Here is a 22,672-nt window from a genome sequence, read left to right on the forward strand (position 1 = left end):
CAAAAGACACAGACTGGCTGAATGGATACAAAAATAAGACCCATCGATATGCTCTCTACAAGAGACCCACCCTGGACAGAGGGACACATACAGACTGAAACTGAGGGGATGGAAAAAGATATTCCATGCAAATGGAAGTAAAAAGAAAGCTGGAGTAGCAATATTCATATCAGATAAAATAGACTTTAAAATAAAGACTGTTGCAAGAGATAAGGAAGGACACTACATAATGATCAAGGGATCAGTCCAAGAAGAAGATATAACAATTATAAATATTTATGCACCCAACATAGCAACACCTCAATACATAAGGCAAATGCTAACAACCATAAAAGGGGGAATCAACAGTAACACAATAATAGTGGGGGACTTTAACATCCCACTTACACCAATGGACAGATCATCCAAACAGAAAATAAATAAGGAAACACAAGCTTTATATGACACAATAGACCAGATAGATTCAGTTGGTATTTATAGGACATTCCACCCAAAAGTGACAGAATACACTTTCTTCTCAAGTGTGCATGGAACATTCTGCAGGATAGATCACATCTTGGGTAAATTTGCCTCAGTAAATTTTAAGAAAATTGAAATTGTATGAAGCATCTTTTCTGACCACAACACTATGAGATTAGAAATCAACTACAGGAAAAAAAAAAGAACTGTAAAAAACAGAAATACATGGAGGCTAAACAGTACACTACTAGATAACCAAGAGATCACTGAAGAAATCAAAGAGGAAATTAAAAAATACATAGAAACAAATGACAATGAAAACACAACAACCCAAAACCTATGGGACACAGCAAAAACAGTTCTAAGAGGGAAGTTTATAGCAATTCAATCTCACCTCAAGAAACAAGAAAAATCACAAATAAATTATCTAACCTTACACCTACAGCAACTAGAGAAAGAAGAACAAAGAAAACCCAAAGTCAGTAGAAGGAAAGAAAGCATAAAGATCAGAGCAGAAATAAATGAAATAGAAATGAAGAAAACAATATCAAATATCAATAAACTTAAAAGTTGGTTCTTTGAGAAGATAAACAAAATTGATAAGCCTTTAGCCAGATACATCAAGAAAAAAGGGAGAGGACTCAAATCAATAAAGTTAAAATGAAAAAGGAGAAATTACAACTGACACCACAGAAATACAAGGGATTATAAGAGACTACTACAAGCAACTATATGCCAATAAAATAGACAACCTCGAAGAAATGGACAAATTCTTGGAAAGGTACAATTTTCCAAGACTGAACCAGGAAGAATTAGAAAATATAAACAGACCTATCACAAGTAATGAAATTGAAATTGTAATTTAAAATCTTCCAACAAACAAAAGTCCAGGACCAGATGGCTTCACAGGCAAATTCTATCAAACATTTAGAGAAGAGCTAACACCTGTCCTCTCAAACTCTTTCGAAAAATTGCAGAGGGAGGAACAATCCCAAATTTGTCCTACGAGGCCACCATCACCCTGATACCAAAACCAGACAAAGATATCACAAAAAAACAAAATTACAGGCCAATATCACTGATGAATATAGGTACAAAAATCCTCAACAAAATACTAGCAAACGGAATCCAACAACACATTATAAGGATTATACACCATGATCAAATAGGATTTATCTCATGGATGCAAGGATTCTTCATTATATGCAAATCAATCAATGTGGTACACCACATTAACAAATTAAGGAATAAAAACCATATGTTCATCTCAATAGATGCAGAAAAAGATTTTGACAAAATTCAACACCCATTTATGACAAAGACTCTCCAGAAAATGGTCATAGAGGGAACCTACCTCAACATAATAAAGGCCATATATGAAAAACCCACAGCCAACATCATTCTCAATGGTGAAAAACTGAAAGCATTTCCACTAAGATCAGGAGCAAGACAAGAATGTCCACTCTCGCCACTCTTATTCAACATAGTTCAATAAGGAAGTCCTAGCCATGGCAATCAGAGAAGAAAAAGAAATAAAAGGAATCCAAACTGGAAAAGAAGAAGTAAAACTGTTACTGTTTGCAGATGACATGATACTATACATAGAGTATCCTAAAGATGCTGCCAGAAAACTACTAGAGCTAATCAATGAACTTGGTAAAGTAGCAGGATAAAAAATTAATGCACAGAAATCTCTTGCATTCCTATACACTAACAACGAAAGATCAGAAAGAGAAATTAAGGAAACAATCACATTTAGCATCACAACAAAAAGAATAAAATACCTAGGAATAAAGTTACCTAAGGGGGCAAAAACCTGTACTCAGAAAACTATAAGACACTGATGAAAGAAATCAAAGATGACATAAACAGATGGAGAAATATACCATGTTCTAGGCTTGGAAGAATCAATATTGTGAAAATGACTCTACCACCCAAAGCAATCTTCAGATTCAGTGCAATCCCTATCAAATTACCAATGGCATTCTTCACAGAATTAGAACAAAAAATTTTACAATTTGTATGGAAACACAAAAGATCCCAAATAGCCAAAGCAATCTTCAGAAAGAAAAATGGAGCTGGAGGAATCAGGCTCCCCAACTTCAAACTATACTACAAAGCTACAGGAATCAAGACAGTATGGTAGGTACTAGCACAAAAACAGGAATATAGATCAATGGTACAGGATAGAAAGCCCAGAGATAAACCCACATACATATGGTCACCTAATTTATGACAAAGGAGGCAGGAACATACAATGGAGAAAAGACAGCCTCTTCAATAAATGGTGCTGGGAAAACTGGACAGCTACATGTAAAAGAATGAAATTAGAACACTACCTAACACCATACAGAAAAACAAACTCAAAATGGATTAAAGTCCTAAATGTGAGACCAGACACTATAAAACCCTTAGAGGAAACATAGGAAAAACACTCTTTGATATAATGGCAGCAAGATCTTTTTTGACCAGCCTCCTAGAGTAATGAAAATAAAAACAAAAATAAACAAATGGGACCTAATGAAACTTAAAAGCTTTTGCACAGCAGAGGAAACTGTAAACAAGATGAAAAGACAACCCTCAGAATGGGAGAAAATACTTGCAAACAAAGCAACTGACAAAGGGTTAATTTCCAAAATATACAAGCAGCTCATGCAGCTCAATATCAAAAAAACAAACAACCCAATTCAAAAATGGACAGAAGACCTAAATAGACATTTCTCCAAAGAAGATATACAGATGCCCAACAAACACATTAAAGGATGTTCAACATCACTAATCATTAGAGAAATGCAAATCAAAAGTACAGTGAGGTATCACCTCACACCAGTCAGAATGGTCATCATCAAAAAATCCCCAAAGAATAGATGCTGGAGAGGGTGTGGAGAAAAGGGAATGCTCTTGCACTATTGGTGGGAATGTAAATTGATACAGCCACTAGGGAGAACAGTATGGAGGTTCCTTGGAAAACTAAAAATAGAACTACCATATGACCCAGCAATCCCACTACTGAGCATATACCCTGAGAAGAGCATAATTCAAAAAGAGACATGTACCACAATGTTCACTGTGGCACTATTTACAGTAGCCAAGACATGGAAGCAACCTAAGTGTCCATCGACAGATGAATGGATAAAGAAGATGTGGCACATATATACAATGGAATATTACTCAACCATAAAAAGAAACGAAATTGAGCTATTTGTAGGGAGGTAGATGGACCTAGAGTCTGTCATACAGAGTGAAGTAAGTCAGAAGGAAAAAAACCAAATACTGTATGCTAACACCTATATATGGAATCTAAAAAAACCAAAAAAAAACCACATGGTTCCGATGAACCTAGGAGCAGGACAGGAATAAAGACACAGATGTAGAGAATGGACTTGAGGACACGGGGAGGGGGAAGGGTAAGCTGGGATGAAGTGAGAGAGTAGCACTGACATGTAGACACTACCAGAAGTAAAATAGATAGCTAGTGGGAAGCAGTTGCATAGCACAGGGTCATCAGCTCAGTGCTTTGTGACCACCTAGAGGGTTGGGATAGGGAGGGTGGGAGGAAGACGCAAGAGGGAGGGGATATGGGGATATATGTATACATATAGCTGATTCACTTTGTTATACAGCAGAAACTAACACAACATTGTAAAGCAATTATAATTCAATAAAGACCTTTAAAAAATAAAGGAAATGCTGCATTATATAATACTATACATTGAATATTTAATAAATTAATCCCCACGCTGAGAGTTGCAGTTCCAGAAGTAATGCCTGTTGCATAACAGGACTTAATCAATACTAGTTAATAATGGTTTGAGGGCAGGTCAATGCCTAATATGTTTGCAATACAAGTTAGAAGCACAGAGGAAGCATACTCAAGGTTAAATTCTTCTAGAAAAGACTGTTGGTAGTTATGAATAGTTAAAGGAAAGGAAAGAAGATTGAAGCTTTCATTGGTGTTGATTCCTTTGAGAGTTCCTGGGTCGTTAAACATGAGCTTATTCATATAAACTTTGGCCCTGATTTCTAGGTTTTACTATTTTTCTTTCATATTTTTCATGTAACTGAATTGTACCAGATTGTCTTGGGTGCTCAGCAGTAGATTCTGATTCTAAAATCCATACCGCTTCTCACAGAAGGAAGAAGAGGAACAGGAAACAGGGAGAGGGAAGGCAGAAAGAGAGGAGAGGAAAGAAGGAAAGAAGATGAGTAGAGATGGAAGAGGAAGGGATAAGTGGAGGAAAAGTGGGGAAAAGGAAAAGAAGAAGGGAGAGGTGGGAGAAAGGTCAGGAGATAGGGGGGACAGAGGGAGCAGGGAGGACCAGAGACCTCTCATTCATTTTGACAAACTGGTGAACTCTAACTTTTTTATATAAAATATTTGAAAGTGGGCCCCTATATGTATATATGGAGGTCCTTATTTCTGGGGAACTAAAGAATTACTATGCAACCCTTGATTAGGACATAAATACTCAGTTTTAAGCTTCTAAGTTTTATACAATTTAAATACAAGTTTTCAATAGACTTAAACTAGATTCAACATGGAGATAGTATAAATTAATTTTCTTACATAATTAAAATTTTTCTCTCAGATAATTGCATGACATTTGGTAGAAGAATTTTAATGCTGGGAGAGGATACAATGATGGTGACTTTGGAAGGTCCTGAGCAGGGGCTTTTCCAAGAACTGAGCAGACTATTAAGACAGGAAGGAAAGGAGATGGTAAAGAGGTTAACCTCTGTAGGCATTTACATCTGGGTGGGTTACATCTGTTTTAGGTTTGCTGTTCTCGTCAGGTCTTCTTGGCAACCTCTTTAAGGATCTGATAAAGCTAATAAAGAAATATACTAGAGTAGGCTCAGATGAAGGGATTCCCACTTCCCGAGTTGGTCTGCCTGCAATTATCTTACAGAAAGGTCCTGTTTCAGCCACCTGAGCTGTGATTTTCTAACCCCAAGGATGTTATGGTGAAAAGAGATTAATATAATAGAAGGCATTGCATTAAACCCTACACTACATTGGTTTGATGAAGCTTGAGGATAATAGGAATAACTCAAGTATGTTGAGGATCAGTGATTTTATAAAGAATAAAGCTTATTAATGGTCTTAAAAAGATTCCATATGAATACGAAACCATTGTTATCACTGGTAACATCAAAATATCTTGCCAACATTTTTCTGATTCAGACTATTAAATTTCATATTAAAATATGATAAAAAGATATTCATTAAATAGACCTTGTAGACAGACAAAGCTTGAAGAACAGTGAAGTATAGTTAGGAAACTCTACACAAACAACAAGCACATTTTAGAATACTTTTCCAAAATGATAAGGACAAAGTTGGGATGTAGTAATAGTATTAGTAATTGAAATTTAATTGAGGGCTGAGCATGTATTAGGAACTATTCCTTCTGCTTTCAATATATTTATCATCTTATGTAATTCTCACAAAACCCCTCTGCAATAAATACTGTTCTATTACTGGTAAGGACGGAATTGGAACGAAAAATTCCACAGAGTGTACTGGTGTATAGAAAGAGAATACAATATGTCTGAACTTGAGGGTATCAGAGAGTTAATTTCCTACATCTCAACTCGAGGATGTTGAAAAGTATTTAGTAGACACAGAAGACAATAAAGTTTATAAAGCTGATATAAAGAGGAAAGAGGAAAGAAGAAAGAGCTGATATAAAGAGGAAAAAAGCATTTTCTTAGACTTCAAAAGGCTGTCAGCTTGGCTTAAGGAACTCTAAAATAACAAATTATGTTTGTTTTGTTTGTTTTCATACTATATTGCTACTTGGTGTGCTAAAGAGCTTTTAAATCTCAGCAGCACCAGAGAAAGGGCTTGGCTCTGAGTCAGATTGGCTACAGAGACCTGACATCTTGGTTGCACATATATTATGTTTCTATCACTTAAAGCATAAGTAAAATAAATACACTTTAAGCTTAAATAAAATAAAATAAACCGAAAGATAGTATGATGGTAATAATTTTGGAGTGACAGCAGTGTGTATGCTTTGATTGGACAGAATTGAGCTTAACTTGGATCTTGTTTACCCTTTTAATTTCTATTTTTCTTTTCATTCTTTCAAGAAGAAAAGGGCTAAAATAGCTGTCAGCGCTCTACTAGCACTAAGCTGGTGACAGTGGACTATTTATTTGGTCCTAAAAAACATGGCTTAACTGTAGCTGTCAGTAAAATAGGGGCCTAAGCATACCACAGGTGCCCACACTGGGTACCACAGGCCACAAAAAAGCACTTAGTAGTTGTGTGTAATCAAATTTCTGAAATCTGATCCAGAAGAGCACTTCACTATTTATAGGAGTGCCATAATAAATCTTTTGTGAACTAGAAAATCTATTTGTAATGTGAAATATCTCTTAATTTGTGTTTTTAGGTTTGAATTTTTTGTGTAATGTGGCCTTCTTAAAGTAAGAAACTTCTGTAATTTATGGAAGCCCAGATAAATCTAAGGTAATCAAACATAATATTCATTCATTAGTTCACTGATGGTATGTATATATGGTATGTATATACTAAGCGCTATGCCAGGTCCGAGGGCTGGCCATGATTAAGTTCATTAATGCCCTTAAGGTGCTCAGCTGAGGTTGGGGAGGAGAATTCTGATGTGCTAAATATTCTTTTCTTGGAAACTCAAAAGTGGAATAAGCACAAGATTTCCTGACGGCAATGCTGTAGATAATCTTTTTGAAATCTCCTTCTTGCATATAACTTACAAAACAATAATGTGATGAGTTTGTATTGTCATAACATATTAAATGTGAATGCCCCAGAGCCCTAAACTGTACTTAGAGGTTGAGTCTTTTAGCCATTATAGCCTGAAGGGACCTCTGATTCTTGTGTCCTTCTCAGCCCCCTCCACGATCCCATTCCCTCCCTCGTTTTTCAGAGGAAGAAATTCGTGCTCAGAAAGGTTGAGAACAGCTGAAACTGGAACCAGCCAAGCCTTTTTCATCCTCAAACTTTTTAGCTGATTTGCTAAACAATTCTGCTCCTCTTTCTGATTTAGAAAAGCTGTATAGAAAAGACATATTTTATGGTTTGAGGGGTGTTCTCTTGCTCCCTTTTAGTCAAATTTACATAACTTGTAAGCAGAAGGTGTGGTGGCAACAGATGACGAATGGTAAAAAGAAACTTCCCCAAGGACAGCCCGAATAGACCAGCTCCGGGCTCAGGTCCACTTAGTCCTCCTTAACTGACTCAGCGCTCCCCCTTAACTCCGCCCACTCTGACGAGTAGACTGTTAGGAGAGCGAAACTACAGATCCCAGGATGCAGTTGTCCCTCTCAACCTCTATATAGCCCGCTTGCTCCCCTCATTGCATTCTGGGAAGTGTAGTTTCTTTCTAAGCCGTATCTGCGTACACTGTCTAGGAAACCAGGGCTTTTAGGCTTGAGAGATCCATCTTTCTACTGGCCCCGCCCTTTACACTGACCCCGCCCCAGGTTGCTTAGGAGATGAGAGACGCCGAATCTTGGGCTGTGTCGGCACAGGCAGCAGGATAGGTGCAGAGAGAAATCCTCTGAGATCTGTAACAGGAGGGCAGCCATGGGGAGCTGTGACAGCTCCTGCCAGGGTTGGTGTAGTGGTAGGCAACACTGGTTTGAACTCGGACCCATGGACTTGATGGAGCGCAAGGGCTCCCTAACCCTCCGCTCCCATCACAAGAAATACTCGAAGCCAGTGCTGGTGTATTCCTGGTGAGCGAGCTCTCTTGCAGTTCCTAGGTGCTGGGAGAGGGAGAAGAAGGGAAGGGATGGGGGAGGAGAGGAAAGGAGAGTAAGAGAGAGAGGACAAGGGTGGAGAGGATAAAATAAACAGAAAAGAATGAGAAAAGAGGAAAAGAAAAGCAGAGAAAGAAAGAAAAAGATCATACAAGAGAGAGAACTGGGAGAGAAGAAAGAGAAAGGAAAGGGAAACATCTTCAAAGGAGAGATGGAGAGGGTCAGAGTGAGAGTAGGGGCAGGGAGGACGAGATAGGAAAGCCCTCCAAGAGCAGCTCCCTAGCACACACAGAGACCTGCTGCAGCCAGACCCTGTCTGCCAGAGGTCATAGATCGCCCACACAGAGAGTGTAGGTGGAGGGTGTCTGCAGAGGCTGGAAATCATGTTCTGAGACAAGTGCTTACTTACAAAAGGCTGGGTCTGTTAGGAGACCAAGGGCACAGGAGGAGGAGATGTCTGCTCAGAGGATGGCCTCCAGGACTTCCGTTTCTTGGGGGCAGTGAGGCACAATGAATGATTTGAAAGAGGTCCTTAAAATATTCCCTAGGCCACTAGGACTATTCTGGCCAGAGATGGCAGACTGGCATCCCTCACTGGGTAAACCAACAGACATAGATTATTTGACATGCACTGTGTTTACATTTTTCTTTTAAATTAATTGCCCACATTTAAAACCAGGAGATTTCACATGGAAATCTAGGATTGTGTCTTCTTTTGAAAATCTGAAAGGCTTGGCAACAGAGGATTTTATTCTTTCTGACAACTATGAATGTACTGGAGCTGAACACTCGCTACTCCTTAAGATGAGTCTGCTCCTTCTTTCTGTGGTAATTTCAGGTTCTTTCCTGGCTTCAGGAAACATTTTATTTACTTCCTCCACATTAGGCTTTGGGTTTGGAATTCACTTAGAGATTCTCCCGTTTATTAAATATTACAGTGACATAGTGAAACCATGACATTTAATTGGCAGAACAGCGGGGCCTTTTAGGGTATTTAGAATTCTATCCTTTGGGTCAATTTTCCTGGCTGTACTGTTGACAGTAATTGTGTTTGGACTATTTGGAATATTCTGGGAAAGAGGAAGATTTGAAATGAAATCTCAAATCTTGTCTTCTTTATACTTTCACCTTTGAAAGAAGATGAATGATTTTGACTCTAGCCCTAAGGCTAAGTCCTCCTTGATCCCATTCATTCATGTAATGTATAATATGTGAATCCTGTTGTTTCTGTCTTGCAAACTTTCTACAGCCTACTCACTTTCCCATGAGCTCTCTTCTTTTTACTTCTCATCCCTAAAACCAACTCTCTGCCTATATTGAGCTCACTGTGAGAGGTTATATTAATTTAGAATAAAAAATCTACATTGGGAAGCAGAAAATCCTCCTTTAACCTCATACAAGGCTTACCTCACAGCCCTCAAGCAAAACGCAGCTCTTTCATGATTTTGTTACTCCATAAGGATTTAGGTCATAATATAAATCACTGCCAGAAATTACTGTTAAAGAGAAAGACGTTTTTCAAGTGGACAGTGCTTCTGCTCCCTTCTGTACTACCTTTCCTTTGAAAAGTTGCCTTGTGGACATCATAGACATCAATAACAAAACCACAGAAGAATATAGATGAGAAGGAGATGAGGAACTTGGTAGGAGAGAAGGGTGGTGTAACACTGAAAGTCATTCTGGCCACTGCCGGAAATGTAGAGAGTTCTCATGCTGTTGGTTTTAGAAAGGTTTGGGGGCAGGAAGAAATAAATTCAACCCAACAAACATTTTTGTGTCATGCACTTTGCTGTGTGTTGGAGCCACAGAGATGGATAAAGTGGATTCAGTGAGATAATTTGTATAAAGCATTTAATACCATGCCTTGCACATAGTAAGCAGTCAATAATATATGGTAACTCATATTGATTTAGGATAACATAATGGTTAAAAGCTTGAGCTTTAGGTTTGAATACCAACTCTGCAGCTTGTGATATAACAAGTGACATGACTGTTCTAGGCCTCTGTTTCTGCAACTGTAAAATGGGGGTGATAGGATTCTTGTAAGACTAAACAAGGTATTGTATGTGAAGTATCTTCTGACATATAGCCTGGCACATAGTAAGCACAGTAAAGGTTATATACATGTATTAGGACATGGTCACTGACCTCAACTAATTTCATAGGCCAGTAAAGAATAATGTCAGTAAATTCAGTATAATTTGATTTGTGCAAAATAGAGATGAGTATAAGAGGCAAAAATAACAGGAGGGGGAGGTTAGTGTGTATATGGTTTTCTGAGCAAGGTTTAGAAGGAAGAATAGGAGTTCCATAGGTATACAAAAGAGAACAGGCAAGTACAATGTAATAGTAAGAAGCAGCATCATAGGGAAATAGAAAGAGTTCTCTATAGTTGGTAAATACAGTTGATCTCATTATCTGTAAATTCTGTATTTGCAAATTCATCTACTTGCAAAAATTTATATGGAACCCACATCAATATTTGCAGCACTTTCATAGTCATTTATGGACATGTGCAGAGAGGCAAAAAATTTCAATCATCCCACACACATATTCTCAGTTGATGTCAGACACTCTGCCTTCTTGTTTCAGCTCCTCTTACTGTAAACAAGTATTCTTTTCATGGTCTATTTAGTGCCATGTTTTTTGCATTTTTGTACTTTTTGTTGGTGACGTCATTGTTCAGATGGCCCCCAAACATAGTGCTGAAGTGCTGTCTAGTGTTCCTAAGTGCAAGAAGGTTGTGATGTGCCTTATGGAGAAAATATGTGCATTACATAAGCTTCATTGAGACATGAGGTACAGTGCTGTTGGCTGTGAATTCAGTGTTAGTGAGACAACAAGGTATATTAAACAAGATGTCTTTAAACAGAAGCACACATAAAACCGGGTCATGTATTAATTGGTTGTTGAAAGTGTGACCAGAGGCTCACAGGAACCTAATCTTGTATTTCCCCTAGGAGCAATGATTCAGTATTTGCTAATTGTTTGTGACTTTATAGAACATAACAACCTTGAATAATGAGAATCAATTGTAAAATTTGAGAAGCACCTGCATTTCTCTGAGCTGGCTGTGCTACTGGCATCCTTGTTTTCCTTCTGTATTCAACCAGTCACCAAGGTCTGTCCTAGAAAACTGCATAAAGTTCAAATTGTATAAACTTCCAAATGAATAAATGTCATTGACCATTTTGTTTTTATGCATTCTGGTCATAATTGTTTGCTTTCGATTGACTTGTTATATATTAAAAATTTATTGAATTTTAACCTTTTATTAGTGACTATTTAATCAATGAATGCCTCCTATCTAAAATACACCATTTGGGTGGCCTCCCAACTGAGTATTTGATCAACTAAGGGACTGTGCCTATAGGTTTGCAAAATAGAATTTAACTGGGAGAAATTCTGAGGTACCTCTGCTTATACAGTAAACATTTGGATGATTCCTGTGTTACTCTTTATGTGGAGTGTAATACCAGTCTGTTTGACTTCACTATACATATTAAAAAAGTTGTGTATAATAGACATGATAAAGTGAAATACCCAGAATGGTTGTTAGAGGTATTTCTGGTCCATTATTGGATAAGAGGTTGCCTAGGAACCATGTCTTCCTTTTAGCTGGAGTGGTCTATAGAGAGCCATAAACAAGACCAAAAGACAACCCTCAGAATGTGAGAAAATATTTGCAAATGAAGCAACTGACAAAGGATTAATCTCCAAAATTTACAAGCAGCTCATGCAGCTCAATAACAAAAACACAAACAATCCAATCCAAAAATGGGAAGAAGACCTAAAGAGACATTTCTCCAAAGAAGATATACAGACTGCCAACAAACACACGAAAGAATGCTCAACATCATTAATCATTAGAGAAATGCAAATCAAAACTACAACGAGATATCATCTCACACCAGTCAGAATGGCCATCATCAAAAAATCTAGGAACAATAAATGCTGGAGAGGGTGTGGAGAAAAGGGAACACTCTTGCACTGCTGGTGGGAATGTGAATTGGTACAGCCACTATGGAGAACACTATGGAGGTTCCTTAAAAAACTACAAATAGAACTACCATATGACCCAGCAATCCCACTACTGGGCATATACCCTGAGAAAACCATAATTCAAAAAGAGTCATGTACCAAAATGTTCATTGCAGCTCTATTTACAATAGCTCAGAGATGGAAACAACCTAAGTGTCCATCATCGGATGAATGGATAAAGAAGATTTGGCACATATATACAATGGAATATTACTCAGCCATAAAAAGAAACAAAATTGAGCTATTTGTAATGAGGTGGATAGACCTAGAGTCTCTCATACAGAGTGAAGTAAGTCAGAAAGAGAAAGACAAATACCGTATGCTGACACATATATATGGAATTTAAGAAAAAAATATGTCATGAAGAACCTAGGGGTAAGACAGGAATAAAGACACAGACCTACTAGAGAATGGACTTGAGGGTATGGGGAGGGGAAAGGGTAAGCTGTGACAAAGCGAGAGAGAGGCATGGACATATATACACTACCAAACGTAAGGTAGATAGCTAGTGGGAAGCAGCCACATAGCACAGGGAGATCAGCTCGGTGCTTTGTGACCACCTGGAGGGGTGGGATAGGGAGGGTGGGAGGGAGGGAGACGGAAGAGGGAAGAGATATGGGAACATATGTATATGTATAACTGATTCACTTTGTTATAAAGCAGAAACTAACACACCATTGTAAAGCAATTATACTCCAATAAAAAAACATTAAAAGTCATTTTATGCTGAAAAAAAAAAGTGATGAGCCTAAAAATTCGTTCGAGTTTCCATGAAACAGTTCATGCTCTGGTCTCCATGGTGACACTTAAGAGTCTTAAGGACTTAGCTTAATTTTATATATTTGTAACTTCTCTCTCTTGCGTAAGCCCAAAATTAAAGAGCCTGGGCATTTTACTGTCCTCCCCCCGCCCTGTCTGCATTATAGGAAGAAAACAGAAAGAGAAAGGGAAAAAAGGAAGTAAAATTAAAATCCGGTGATAATTGTGGGGTAGGGAACTTGATAGTTTTAAAGATTTTTACAGAAAATCATTTGGGCTGGAGAAAGAAAGAGCTTTCTATGATGCTCTTCAGACTTACACCCTATTGTGCTCTTTGAACAAGGAGTTTATATGTATTCAAGGTACTCCACGTTCAGAGGAGAATCCAGTTTCAAGGCACTGGGATATCATTAGTATACTTATTAGAAAACAGAGATGAATTTTCTAATTTGCTGTATGTTCGTCCTATATTTAATCAGCAGTTTTCTCGGGGACTAACCTGGAAGTATTTAGAGTCCTTCACACCACTAAGGACCAAGATAGAGTTACGTAGATCTTCTCTAGCCAGCAATCCCATCTTCTCACATCTCCAACGCACACTCAGGATAAAAAAGCAAAGACAATAAGAAAGCCCTTTAGTAACCACATGTTGCAGCCTGCCTCTGTTGAAATCCATACATGCTTCCCCTTCCAGCAAGCCTCCATCCTTCTACTTTAACAACTTAAGCCCTCAATCGAAAGCTTTTAACTCTTATTTTGTCCATTTTAAATGTTTGGTTATGTGGAAAGGAGAGAGAAGAGACTTTAAAGAAGCTTTTTTGGTCAGTAGTAGAAGTGAGAAGAGCAAGCCTTGGGGCAAGGGGTAAGAACACCGCGGGTGCTCAAATAATGTTTATCAAAGAAATTAACAAATGAATGGAGAGAAAGGACACACACACAAACACAAAAGGCACTGCAGGCTGGGGGCCTCTTTTTTATGCTTTAAGAAGACCCTGAGGTAAGGACTACAGGATAACTGCAAATCTGTAATAAAGCCAGAGCTGATTTTCACAGCCCTGATCCTTTTTAAAAAAAATTTTATTGAAGTATAGTTGATTTACAATGTTGTGTTAATTTCTGCTGTACAGCAAAATGACTCAGTTATACATATATATATATATTCTTTTTCAAATTCTTTTCCATTATGATTTATTACAGGATATTGAATATAGTTCCGTGTGCTACACAGTAGGACCTTGTTGTTTATCCATCCTATGTATAACAGTTTGCATCTGCTAATCCCAAACTCCCAATCCTTCCTTCTCCCAGTGTCCTCTCCCTTGGCAACCACAAGTCTGTACTCTGTCTGTGAGTCCGTTTCTGTTTCGTAGAAATGTTCATTTGCATCATATTTTAGATTCCACGTATAAGAGATATTATATGGTATTTGTCTTTCTCTTTCTGACTTACCTGGCTTGGTATGATAATCTCTAGGTCCATCCATGTTTCTGCAAATGCACAGCCCTGATACAACAGGATGACATTGAAGCATGTTTGGTCACCTCTGTATAGGTGAATTTAGAGGGGTATAAATCATTAGGCTTCTGATTAGAATGGTAAAGAATTTAAAAATGGGAGCTAAACTCATGTTCTTCCTAGATGCAGTACGTGACTTACTAGAGACTGACGGGTACTTAGGAAATTTTGAGTTAAATAGGGACAAATGATATTCACACTTTAAAGAGACATCTTAATTTCCTAACTCATACTTTAAAAAACATTGTAAATTATAATACTTTGTGACCATTTAAGATGATGTGATAGTAGAACAAAGACATGGAAATATATTTACTATGTGGTCGGTAGCAGAATTAGAAATTTGCATTCAAGTCAGATGCATATATAAAATTTGTTTTCTAAAACTGATCCTCATGGTTTTTCAACTGTTGGTTACCAGAGAAAAATTCAAACATGCCAATTGAAGGGTTTCTCTGTCTCTTTGAGTTTAAACAGTTTGTTTTGGGTTAAAATAGTCTCTTTCGGAACAGTGCCCACTCTTCTGAGTCCTACCTTATCCACCCTCTCCTTTTCCTAATGGTGTGTGTGTGCATAAGGGACTGAAGTTATATGACATTTGGGGGATGGGGGAGTGAGGCTCCCAGATCTGCATGTGGGTCCTTGTTCTTGTTCATCTTATCCTTTATCCAACTTCTGTGCCTGCTGCTGGTGAACTTTTGACTAATCCACTTGGTTTGTTAAGGACCTGAGGTCCTGCTTTCAGACTCGTTTCCATTTTGGCTCTCCTTAGGACTATAGATCCTTAAGCCATGCTCATCCTCTCCTGACCCCTGACTTAGGCTGGTGGTAGCCACTGTGGTAGGGGCACCTCATCCCTGAACATGGTGGCCCCGTGGCTGGCCCACTGACACTCAATTCAGCTTTCATCAAATGCCCTGCAGAGAGGGTGTGCATATGCTGTGGTTTGCCCAGTAGAGTTTACTCCCATTGACCTGAGATTTTTTAAAAGCCCTTCTCTCATTTTTTAAAGTGATCTCCTTTACAAAATAAATGATAGGGTCACCCTACTTACGCCGTGTTTGGGAGCTTCTGGATCTTGTTGTTAATAGAAGTTTGAGAAATTCACACATTTTACTTCTTAGCAGGTCCTGAGTTTCAAGAAAAACATCTCACTCAAGACTAAAAAAATTTTATTGTTAGTCAGATGTTAGTCACCGGCACTTTATTTTTCTTCATATTCCTGGCAAAACAGTCCTATATCATCCCAAGGCAAATGTAGATGACTCTGATTTATTAGAACAAAGGTTACTTTAAAGAGTTAAGCAAAGAAAAGTGCAAAGATTAATATTTGAAAATATAATCTCACTTTAAGTAAGTAAAAAAAGAAGCAGCATGTTATGAATTCTTTTTTTTTTTTTTTTTTTTTGCGGTACGCGGGCCTCTCACCGTTGTGGCCTCTCCCGTTGCGGAGCACAGGCTCCGGACACGCAGGCTCAGTGGCCATGGCTCACGGGCCCAGCCGCTCCGCGGCATGTGGGATCCTCCCGGACCGGGGCACGAACCCGTGTCCCCTGCATCGGCAGGCAGACTCTCAACCACTGCGCCACCAGGGAAGCCCCTATGAATTGTTTTGATAAAAATATATGTCTGTATGTATTGAAAAGACACTGAAAGGATATTTACCATGTAACACAAAATATTTATTACTGGATGGTGGATTTATGGACTATTTGTCATTTTCTTTTTTCCTCTTTGCCACTTTTACATTTTCCATAATGAATGTGTATTATTTTCATAGTAAGAATAAAATAAAATTACTTGAAAACTTTGATATCACTTTCTACAGCTTTTCCCCTGAAGCAAACATTCTCTAAATGATCAGGATTTAAACAGAAAACTTCATCTCTTTCAGAGTCTGAGTCATTCTTCATGGTTTATTATGAGTCTTTTTAAAATATCTTTTTAATTGCTAGTTTATGTTGGGTAAAAAGGATGATGCTATTCACATTCATTTGGTTTAACCACGCTTTCATTCTTGTCTGCGTTCTATAACGGTAGATCCTATGCCATGGTTATTTTTAATCTAGTGCTACATTCTTATTCCTCAACATACACACATATCCACAGATGCTTTTGAATGTAGTAGTTTTGCGGGGGGGAACACCTTATTTTCTATTTTTCAGGATGATGCAGGACATTCTACATCCTTTTGTCATGACTGTATTTGTCTTTCAATGCTATTCTCTTTAATGAAATGCCAACCAAATTCGTTTTCTGAAAACCAGTGTTTATAAAATTGTGCCTTGACCTTTTCGTGAGGTTTTGCTCAATTTAACTGGTGGCCAAAATAAAACAGCTTTACTTGCAAGATAAACCTTGCTCTGCAAGGCAGAGTATTGTAGGACAGGCATTTCCTCATGTGGGTGCACTTGGATTAGGAAAGATCATTGCTGTATACAAGTACCTTTGCCTGAGCCAACTCCCTACGTGTCCTTGAGACCATCTCTCTCCTGGGCAACAGGAGTCACCAGAGGCTTGTCATAATGCTACTGTAGTCTTCCTCACAGATAGTCACAAGTGCTTTTTTCATCAGTTTTCTTTCTCTTACTGATGATCCTTTTCTAGTTAAGGATGTAGGGAGGAGGTAAGAAGAATGTGGGGCTTAGTGACATTTTGATAAGGAGAGTTTCAGTCTATGGACACAGGATACCCAGGCTCAGGGCTCAAGGTTTTCAATAGCACTAGAATTAGCACTGTTAGATAAACTTCTCTTAGTTGGCCTTGGAAGCCACCCCATCAGTACTATTTTCTGTGTGTACTGATCAGGCTTCTTTTGATTGCAGTTGACAGATACTCGGCTTGCACTAGCCTAAGGAAGCAAGAAAATGAATTAGTTCATGATATTCATGGAATAAGAAGGAGGGCACGGGTGCAGCTCGACCTCAGGAACAACAGGCATAAGGGATGCTAGTGCATGTGGGTCTTGCTTCATTTCTTCTCTCTCTTCCTCATTGCGTTTGCCTCATCTTATCATTGAAGACTATAGGAAACATGGCTGCTGTGGTTCAGGAATTTATATCTTACATCTTCATCCAACAAAAAAAGTTGTTTTTAAGGTATTTTCAGTTCTGAATTTAAAAATTCCAGGTCAGATGTCCATTTCTGGGCCAAGTATTTGTTTGGGGTCATCTGACTGGGCAAGGTTTGGTGGAAAATGACAGCTTTCCAATAGCCATGGGGCAAAATGGACATATCCAGGAGAAAGAAGGAGAGCTAGGCTGATAATCCTATAGATATCTACTATATCCCATCCTATCCTATAGATATCTGCTATATCCTATAAAGAGCTACTACAATGTAGAATGAATTCCAATTTCCAAATACCCAATTTTATAACAAAAGTTTAAAATATAACCCTTTAATATATTGATGATTTCCTACGTTAGCTATTATTTTAACTTTAAACTCCCCTACCCATGCAGTTTTTAAAAATTGACCTTAGATGTAACAGGCAGAAAACAGAAATATTGTGTAGAGATTTGGTGAACATATTTTTGTGATGCTTTGAAAAAGTTCTGAATAAATTTGAATATTGTATTACTGTTTTTGACAGACACGTCTTTTATTATTGTGTCTAATGTTTAATTTTGAAATACAATTCATTTTAATTGTTATTAGTCACACAGTGTGTTTTCTTTATTTTGATCAAACTAAGTTTTGATGCATTAACAAAGGTAATTATTTGGCAGAAAAGTTATAATATGTTTCTTTGTTGAGATGTTAGATCCCCAATCAGATTGTTCCAGTTTCAATCAAATGGAAGAATTTGATTGAATCAAATGTCATTTATTTGTTGCAAAGAATTTAGCCTCTTTTTATAGAAAGTGGTAGGAAGAATATTTTGAAATTAAAATGTATGAATGACTTGTCACAATTTTTTAAACACTTGGGAAAACACTGAGATGCTCAGCCAGGAGCCAGAAGCATTAAATGAGCTTTTGAAAGCAAACAAACAAGTGAAAACAAACAAAAAACCCCCCAAAAACAAAAAAACAAAAAATGTTCTTCTTTCTAAATAAAGAGTTCTCTTATGAATGGCATCTACTGGGTTTGGGATTTGACAGTGAACTAGACATCTTCCCTGTCCTTAGGAGGTCAAGATTACTGTGAGACAGGAGTTGAGGAGGCTTGCTGGGCAATTACTATGCACTGTGATACGTGCTAGGATTGGGGTAAGCAGAGCGCTCTGGGGACATCCAAGAGGAGCACACAGACTATTAGACCAGGAAAAGTTTCCTAGAGGAGGTTGTCCTAGCTCCCAGGATTCACGTGGAGAACTAAAGATGGCACATTAGTTAGTTTTCAACTGAGGGCATTACTGTTCCTTCCCCCAGAGTGTTTGAAAATATGTGTGAATTTTTGATTGCACAATGACTGGTAACTAGTGATGTCAAGTGTGTGACTGCAAGAATTGTGACTCCTATTCCTGGGGTGGCCACAGCATCTTAATAGCATTTATCCATCTATCTATATGATGCCCAAGTTACATATCCATAAACCTACAGTCATATGGTAGGGACAACAGATATATGTTAGCTAGTTTGAATGTGGCCATTCATAGCAAGGGTGTGATCAGCAAAGTCTCTGAAAGATCTTCACAGAAAAGGAATTCCCTACTCGTATAAGAATCCTGAGCTTTCAGAGCTCATTGGCACCTGCTCTCATTGTAGGGGTGCATGCCAACAAAGCAACCAAATTTTCATTGCAGGCAATCTCCTAGAGGTTAAGATACTGTGGGCTTCTACCTAGACCTTAAAATAATAAGTATGTGTGTTGTATGAATTAGAAGAATTTCATCTAGATAAATTACATTTTACTTACAGGAATTTTTTGGTATTTTAAAACAATCCTGTAATAAATATAAATAGTTGGGAAAGACCACTTCAGGTTGGTTTACACTTACGTCAAAGTGATTATAGTGAATGTAATGTGATTTATTATAGGTGTTATTGACGCCACCAGTGCCTGTGTACCTCTGACAAGTGAGCAGCTCAAGGCAGTTCAAATGTCCTGCTAGGCGTTCAGGCACAGATAAGAAATTTCCTCCCACAATAAAACCATCTGGGCCTAGTGCTGTTTCAGGCGGTAGCTCTTTTTTCCTTTGACAGCTTCTCTATTTCTTCTTTGGAAATTGTGTGTTTAGACTTTTTGTCTCTACTGAGAACAATTGTAAGTTGTTTTTTTTAGAAAGTTATGTGTGCCGTCTAGTTTTCCAAATATATTTGCATCGAGTTATGGAAAGTAGTCTTTAATGATTTAAAATGTTTTCTTCTTTTGATGGTTATATCCTATTTTTATTAAGATATAGTTTACATTCTATACTATCACCCTTTTAAAGTGTATAATTCAAAGGCTTTTAGTATATTCATGGAGTTGTACGTCCATCAACACAATTGATTTTAGAACAGTTTTATTAACCTTAAAAGAAATCCTCCTCCCTTTGCCCTCGAGCCCTAGACAACCACTAATCTACTTCCTGTCTCTACAGATTGGCCTATTCTGGACATTTCATATGAATGGAGTCATATAATATATGTTCCTATGTATGGAATATTATTCTGTTTGTATCTCCCCCTGCCCTTTTCCTTGATTTTTTAGATAGGAGTTTGTCTATTTTGCTTACTTACTCGTTTATTCTGTTTTTAATTTATTTAATTTTGCTTTTATTTTGAATTATTCTATCATTCTGATTTCTTTTGGCTTGTGCTTTTTAATGTTTTTGAATTAGATGTTTCACTTATTTATTTTCATTGTTTCTTTTCTATTGATATAAGTACTTAAAACTTGAATTTTTCTCTGGGTTCTACTTTAGCTATATCCTATGGATTCTTATAAGTGGTATTTCTATTTATTGGTATTTTTGAGAAATTCAACAATTTGTTTGTATTGATCTTTGATTAAAGAGTTGCTTGATAAAGTGCTTACATATTTCCAGATTGAAGAAGGATCTCTTTTTAAATGTGTTATGAATTTCTAGTTTTATTGTATTGCCAATTATATCTTTCAAACATATTAAAATATTTTTTCTTAATTTTTTGGAAAGTTCCATGTGCACTTGAAGTTGTGTTCTTTAGGCAGGTCACCAAATATTGGTTTTACTCTTTCCACATGCAGACCAATTATGTTTACCCATTTACCCAAGGAAAATGACCCAAATTCTATCTAGTCATAGGTCAGAAGTCCAAGATCTCCATATGTTATGCTATTGTTTTTCTACCAATTCTAGTGTGGCTCTACTTGGTTCAAAAGTCTATAAAGCAGAAAATTTTTCTGCTTGGTCTCCATATAACCAATATAAAGTGGCGGGACAGAGACAAGATAACTGTAATAAGCACTCTGATTCAAAAAGAGGAAGGATGGAAAGGGCAGTCATTTGTCTATGGTCCTTCTTAAATCCTGTCAGACAGACATTGTTAGGGAGTCCTACACTGGTGTCAGAAATGTTCTTTGCTTAGACCCTGATTCTGTTTTCTGGCAGCATACTTTTCCCATTGTTCTTTATGGCCCTTGGCTCTGCCCTGTGTATCATCTTTTCTTTTCCAATATTCTCTTTGACCACACCTGCAATGAATGTTGTAGAATATGCCCTTCTATGGGTTGTTTTGCTTTTTCAGTTCACCTTTTGTTCCCAGAAGTTTGGGGGCCAAAAGTTATTTTAAGTATTAAACAGTTAAAGGATTTTTAAATGCACACCCCTGGCTTACTTGGAAGTACAATTCTTAAAAGCTTAGTAAGTTTCTTACATGTTTGAATCCAGTTAGTTCCAGCTGCTGGTAACCTCATTCTCAATTCTTTCTAGACAAAGTCCTCAGACTTGCTATATTTCTTTACTTTTTATCCTTGTAATACCTTGACTGTCACTTTGATACTATTGTAGTTACAGAAATCAGAAACCCTAGGAATTTTTTTTTGACTCTCTCCTTAAGCATATGCTTGCTCCAGTGCAACTTAACTCACTGGGAGGGTCTAACAATAGGATGAACTTTGCTGCCAGGCTGAGCTTTAATGGAACTTTGTCTCGAAAAAGTCTTTTTCAGTTTTCTCTCTTACTGTTTGAGATCTAAAAGTTGTTGGCCCTTTTAACGTTTCAAGGCTCAAAATTTCTGGAATCTCTCATTTCCTTCTGTCTTCTTGTAAACTAGACAATTTCCTGAATTTATCTCTTTCTCTTTTTAAAATACTTCGGCAAAAACAATTATCAATAGCTATTTGCATGTAGAACTAACAACTGTCTTCCAGTCTATTTCCCAATCTCACTAGGTACCTGGTTTGACTCTTAACCTACTGAGGCTATCAAATGTTTGACCTCTCCAGCCTCTGATACCAGCTTCCTATTGTCTTTGCCTGGTCTGTAGCCAGTGCCATGTATTTTAGATTTTTGCTATAATAGCACCTACCTCACTTCTGGTACTTATTTTTGTGTTAGAATAGGCTAGGCTTAATCTATGTTAACAAACAGCTCCAAAAATCTCAGTGGCCTAACACATAAAGATTTACTTCCTGCTCACACAGAGTCTGCTTTAGGTTTTTGGTGGAGGGTAGGCACTCCTCCACATAGATACTCTGGGTCTCAGGTTGATTGAGGCTCCACCATCTAGAAAGTCATCAATTGCTCTGGCAGGGGAAAAAAGAGTTGAGAATTACATAAGAGCTTTCACTGTCTTAGCCCAGAAATGACATATATCATTTCTGCTCATTTTTATTTTATCGGCCAGAGCTAGTCACATGGCCTCACTAAATGCAAGGGAGCTGGGAATTTAACCTCTTATATTCCCAGTAAAAAGGAGAAATTGTATTGGCAAGCATAATATCTATCACATATGGAAGACTTCCTTGTAAAACTTCCCTCCTAGGTTAGCTCCAGGGCTAGACTTTAGTCCCTCTAGCCCCTGAAGCCATTGCCCCTGTGCAATATTAGCAAATATCCCAAGGGCATCAGCAGATTTGGTGTTTTAAAGTTCTTTTTACCCCTTTGGTTACAGGCTTTCATCCAAAAATTGGCCTGGAAATTTCCCACTGGATTTTCAGCTCTTAAATACTTTTAATGTGTCAAAATGTAAATATATATATATTCTAGCATTTTCCATTGTTTTCAGTGAAAGAGTTT

At 37.6% G+C, this 22,672-nt stretch overlaps 1 protein-coding gene across 1 annotated transcript in view; it reads left to right on the top strand.

The window, feature by feature from the left end:
- Nucleotides 1-7,874: 7,874 nt before the first annotated feature.
- The window catches only part of CFAP95 (cilia and flagella associated protein 95), a gene marked incomplete at its 3' end in the record, with an annotated part of 86,311 nt that continues 71,513 nt past the window's right edge, over nt 7,875-22,672 (top strand). Inside the window, 1 exon segment of the mRNA XM_079707077.1 lies at nt 7,875-8,184. Coding sequence (XP_079563203.1) covers nt 8,033-8,184 — 152 coding nt within the window. The 5' untranslated portion in view covers nt 7,875-8,032.

This window comes from Hyperoodon ampullatus (assembly GCF_949752795.1).
Source record: "Hyperoodon ampullatus genome assembly, chromosome: 6".
In the NCBI taxonomy this organism is placed as follows: domain Eukaryota; kingdom Metazoa; phylum Chordata; class Mammalia; order Artiodactyla; family Ziphiidae; genus Hyperoodon; species Hyperoodon ampullatus.